Source organism: Triturus cristatus, chromosome 3_2 (genome assembly GCF_964204655.1).
Source record: "Triturus cristatus chromosome 3_2, aTriCri1.1, whole genome shotgun sequence".
In the NCBI taxonomy this organism is placed as follows: Eukaryota; Metazoa; Chordata; class Amphibia; order Caudata; family Salamandridae; genus Triturus; species Triturus cristatus.
In genome coordinates, this window is record NC_140584.1 from 150,131,274 (window position 1) to 150,137,273 (window position 6,000).

General features: G+C 41.0%; 1 protein-coding gene across 1 annotated transcript in view; it reads left to right on the plus strand.

The window, feature by feature from the left end:
* Positions 1-2,819, plus strand: part of LOC146856915 (nicotinamide N-methyltransferase-like) — a 106,071-nt gene extending 103,252 nt beyond the window's left edge. Inside the window, exon 3 of the mRNA XM_085647382.1 lies at positions 1,282-2,819. Coding sequence (XP_085503508.1) covers positions 1,282-1,717 — 436 coding nt within the window. The 3' untranslated portion in view covers positions 1,718-2,819. The remainder of the gene's footprint in view (positions 1-1,281) is intronic.
* The last annotated feature ends 3,181 nt before the right edge of the window (positions 2,820-6,000 follow it).

Here is a 6,000-nt window from a genome sequence, read left to right on the forward strand (position 1 = left end):
AAGTGAAGGCAAAATAAATACTTTGTTAAATATGGGAACTCTAGTGAATGCTATGCCAGAAAAGTAATTAGCTTTTTTTTAAAGAATCACATTAAAGAACGATTCACGGTGTCATATACAAAGCCAAAGCACTTAACCCAAACACTTGTTGGCCAATATTATTTAAGCATTCTGGTTATTAAAGTAATCATTTGAGATGCTACATATGTTAATAAAATGTTATGCTTAAATGGAACTTGGCTTCTTCTGAGATCCGGTGGAATGCCCTCCACGACACCCATTGCCCGCCCATTTCACACTAAGAAGAGCGCGAAAGGGGGCCTTATTTACAAGGTGGCGTTAAGCCATGTCATGTGGCTAAAAGACACCTTTTAAATAATGAGTTGGACTTAATGCAACCACAACGTTCTAAAAAGTGATGATCTGGTGGTGTTAAGTCCTTCTATATATGCCCCTGATTTTGCCACCTCAAAGGCCAGGAGTTGCAAATGCAGTGCTAGGGGTAGCAAGGGGCAAACTTGGGGTCGCAACTGCCATGCGTGGTGACCCATAAATGACGCCTTTGGGTGCAAGGGTGCCTTTATTGCATGCAGAAGTGTTTTTGAGCAGGAAGGGGCATCTAACTGCACACAAAGAATCCTAAGATTTGTCTTCCTCTTTCTGTGGGAGATGCAGAACAAAGCACACATAGAGGGATGAGAAAACTAGGAGAAATGAACATATTGCTCCTCGTTACTCCTTACCTCGGGAGGCATTTGGATTTAGCGCTTCCCCAAGTTTACATCACTTTGTAAATCTGGGCCAGGGTCAAAAGCCATGGGTGTTGCGTAGTAAAACCCACCACAATGATTTATGAGTTTACTCAAAGCCACGCTCCCAATGGATGCTCAAAGACTTTGTGTGGCTTCATAAATCGAAATGAGAGCCCTGCGTCATGCATGTACCACCTTATGCGATGCAGGTCTCTCATAAATAAGACCCTAAGAATTTTTGTCAAATAAAAATGTCAGCACTGAATGTAGCATTTTCTTTGATTTAAAGTTATATATATATATAGGTATCACGTTAAACTGGTCTAAGAAAATTGCTGGGGATCATGATAGAAAAGACAACAATGGAGTAGTATTGCTATTTAAATGAATGTGAAGAAATTTTGAAGGGCGCTGTTTCTGGTGACCACTGGTTTAACAACGCCAAGGAGAATAACAATTGGTGTACTCTTTGAACTGTCTAGATTTTGTATTCCTGTGATGTTTTTAATGTGTAATATGTTTATTTTAGTGCAAAGTGGATGGAGAAGGAACAGAAGTTGAGAAGAATAATCAAGCAAGTTCAGAAATGTGATGTGTTGAAGGCTAATCCTCTGGATCCAGTCACTCCTTCTCCAGCAGATTGTGTGATGGGCATACGTTGCCTAGAATCTGCATGCAGAGATGTAAAAAGCTACTGCGAGGTGCTGAAAACGTTCAGGACAATCTTAAAACCAGGGGGTTACTTGGTAATCAGCAGTGGGCTACACGGTTCTTTTTACTATGTAGGGCAGTCCAGAATCCCCGTCTTGTATATAAGGCAAGAAGATGTAGAGAAGGCATTCATAGATGCTGGTTTTGAAATAGTAAAGATGGAGGTGAAGCCGAAAACTGATCACTCCACAAACCATATTTCAGATTATTATGCCAGCTATTTTGTTTTGGGACGGAGACCAGTGGAACATTAGGGGCCTGATTTAGAATTTGGGTGGTGCCTTGTCTATTTTCCATGTCCCTCCTCTTTCAAGGCAGTGGTGGATAATCCACTGGGTTTTGATTGATTCACCGAGGTGGCATGAAGGGGGCAGAATTTTCTCCAACAAAAGTGCTGATTCTGATGCTGGACAGACCAGAGTCCATCCGACATCGTTCTGGAACTGGAACCGAACAACCTCCAGTCGTCAATCCCATTCCAGTAATTAGAATGCAACCGAATCCTGTTTGGTTGCAATCCGAAACTTTGCTATGGGAGCATGCATTCTGAATGGAATGCATGCTCTCATAGCAAAATGCTAAGGTGCAGTTCATCCCTGCACCCGAAGCAGGCACCTCTGGTTGCCTGCCACCGGGTGCAGGGGCCGCCATTCGGTAGCCTTGCACCCATGGGGTCCCTGCTGTTTCTCACTGCCTTTTTGTGCCGGAAAGTCTAGCACAAAACGGCAGTGGAAAAATCCATGGTAATCCCTCAACCAAAAAGAGGCGGCTGGGGGATTACTGTAGGCCTTTCCGTCGAAAGCCATTCGGAAGACTGGTCTGGATTCCCTTCCAACCGAGCCCATCAAAATGGCTCATTCGTAAAGGAGTCCGAACCAGTGAATATGATGTGGGAGGAGGGCTCTGACCGACGGTCGTATCCCTTCCTGCCCACATCGCAATCGGTCCCAAAGTGTATTTATGGAATTGCCAGACCTCTAAAAAGTAAGGGAACGCTGTATGTAAATTGATAGCACTTTTACTATCTGCACTACTTCATGAAGCAAATCCATTACATAAATAAATGTGAGTTTTCTGATGAAATGATTGAAGTATTCTTATCAACTGTTTCATTTTCATGGCTGAAAATGTGTTCCAAGAAAAAATTAAAAGTGACAAGTTTTGAAGTAATTGCATGAAACATATGATTGCAATTTGGCAAATTGAAAGAGCGGGATCACCACAAAACACGTGATGATCGTAGCTTAGCATATGACAACTGAGTAACAACTTACCAATCCTGCCAATTGATTATTGAATGAAAATATATAAGAAACGTTGTTGAATATAAGTGATGAATAAATGAGAAGAATTCAATGGAATGGGATTTATGTAAACTAGTGGACAATTTATAATAACAATGCCTAGAGAGAACATTTTCGTACAATTCCATTTTAGTGAATAGATGTCCATACTAGAAATGGTAAGTGAAAAAGTATCTCCAATTTGGATAACCATTTTCAATATATCTGGTGTCCCTAACAAGCAGGGGGGGGAGTCGCAGTTTGTTCTGGGAAGCCATACCTATGTTTTCATTTCTATGGCAGTCTTTTAGGGTATAAACTCTCCAAGAACTGGTGGAAGTTTAGTTACTCTGGATGAACCAATGGCAGAGTAAGATTAATGTCCATCAGTAGGATGTCTGAAATGAGAATGTAAAATCTACTGCCTTTTTTTTACAGTTTTTCTATTATGGGCTCTTCTAAACCAGTATTGTAAGTATTTTGATTCATTATAATTATTTGATTCTTGCTAAATGTTATTTTTTTTATTTTTACAAATTCTAAACCTAGGACAGATCAACAGTAGTCCTCATGAAGTCCCATAGAATCAGGTTATGACATGAAGCATCTTGGTATAGTTCTATTCTTAAGTGATGTACAATACAAGTTTATGAAGACAGGAAGATTCCATAGATTGCAATTTAATAGAGTCATTGAAAACACATGTCCGCTTGAGTCTTCATAGGAATAAAGAATGATAGATTGGAAGCATTCCAGATTTTAAAATAGTGGACCAGCTTTATGTGCATAAATTATTGCAACATATATATTTAAACACTTTAAGAAATTACCTCAGGACACAAACTTATTTTGGACTGTTTCTTTTTTTATAGTAGTAAATTCATAACTACTGGTATCACATTTGAAACAATTTTTATCAGTTAGAGCCACAGTAGCTTCATTGAATGAACACTTTCTCTGACAAGCTGATGGCGTACAGGCTGCCAGATGAAAGATATTGCATCACCTGTCCTATTTAGGGTGAACTGATTAATGTTTTTTCTGTTATCTGCCAGGAACAGAAAAAAAGATGACAACCTCATCCTGTGCAACACCACCTGCTTTGGGAGGTTGTTTCAGAAAAACAATTGGTTTTGAAAAGTTTGGTGAGCTGTGAAAATCAATGGCGCACATCCTCCAAACTTATTGTAAATGAAAGAAACTGCTGTGACGACATCTTCTTTCAATGTACACATATGGCTGAGAGCTGGAAGTCATCTCAAAATTTGTTGGACAATGATCTATCATGATGGCAGAGGTAATGTCCTTCACCACTCTTATAGAAGGAATACCTTCAATCAATTGGTAAATCAGTCCCAAGGTGGCTTACCTTATAATTTAAAAGAGCACCATTGTTTGAAAAACAATATTAACGAAAAAATTAATACAAGATGAAGTGTTGATCCCACATATTTATTGCTTCTATTGGTATCATTAACCTCTAAAAGTATGCTATGGCCTCAGGAGATCCAATTAAGCTTGTCAGATAGTTGAGGTGTGGTATGTGACAAGGTTGTAGTATTACAGTGAACCAAAGATTAGGGGCCTTATTTATGAGACCATTACATCGCAGTTGCGTCACTTTTTGTGATGCTGCTGCAGCATACAAAATGTGCCACATTGCACCGTATTCACAAAGTGGCGCATCTAGGAAGATGCGTCACTCTGTAACCCACTGTAATCCAGCAATGTGTCAGTTCCCATTGGGTTTCAACAATGTGTAGTGATATTAAGAATGACAAATTGACCATTGGCTCTCTTTGGCATAATTGACTCCATTTTCTATGCTGACTCCATCTTGTGTAACAGAATCCATTTTCTGTGCTCGCACACAGCTGCAAAGTGGGGAGGGGATGTTTTCGCTCTTCACTTGTTTTCGCACCTCACCGATCAGAGTGAACTGGAACATGTGTGGGATGGGTGCTTAGTACCTTTCAGGGCAGAACTTGTTGTTGCCAGCGGAAGGAGTGGAATGTACAGCTCTGTCTTGGAGTCAAAACGCAGAGGCCTGGCCAGCTTGTCTTGACCTTGACACAGACCAGTACTGTCAGCTCTGTTTTTCGCAGCAGAAGAAAGGGGGCGAGGTTTCTAGAACCTTGGCCTCATGTTGAGTAAAAGGTATTAAATGTGGGGAGTCTTCGCGGGCATCTAGGAGCTCATTTGTGGAGTAGAAGTACTGCCACAAAAGAATCTGCCTTTGAGTCCCGATCGAACTCCTTCCTGGGCTGTCGAAGGGCTCCTCCAGCTTGAGTTGGCAAGGATGTTGCATGATTGATCGGTGAGGTGTTACTTACTTTGAGTATATAATTTCTAAGTTTCTTTACCCTTTGCTACATGTATATATGCTAAATGTTGTTCTGGTTTTTTGCCTAAGTTACTTGGTATTTGGGAGTCTGCATTAGCTAATATATTTTCCCTTCCTTTCCAAAATATTGAATTAATAAGCGTGTGTGTGTCACTTTAAATGCACCTGAATTTATTTTCTTGCCTTGCCTTAAGAGAGTGCTGGGTCTTGTTTTATCGCCTCGTCTTTTGGGAGTGCTGTTATTTGCCTCCTCTCGGGATCGCAAGGTTTGGGTGTGTCATATTGTGTCAAATTACAAGCATGACATTTTTGGCTTCAAAAACAGGATTGTATGACACCACCTTCCAGTGCCTTTTTGCCCCTACATACCTGGCTGAACCATCAGTAAAACACATATGCTTCCTGTCCAGTAAGGACAATTCTTCAAATGGCCTACCCCACTTCACAGGAGATTCCTGTATCTTAGGCACATCATACAACACCTCTGTATCTCCCAATGGGGCTTGTGCCACCTGCTCATGCAACACTGCAGTGCCTTTGGGACCTACTCAAGCCCTGTCCTGTATGTACCACTTCCACTTGATTATGCTGGCTTCTTGCTCATGTCCTCTTCTGTGAGTCTAGGGGGAACTCATCACCCACTGCATTATAGGCAGTGTACCCCTCTCCAGCATCTGCAAATGTATTTGTCAAAAATCCTAAAGGAACCCTTGTTTTTCCTTGCTTCTGCCACAGACTCCAATTAGCATACAGTCCTTGCACTGTCAAATTTAGCTCAACATCCCTCTCCCACACTGGCCACAAATCCAAAGCATGCTGTATAGCCTCTTTTGCTGATTCAAACGCTATTTGCTGTTGCTCTCCCCATTCAAATGCAATTAACTTTTGCGTAACTTTGTACAAAGGGGCC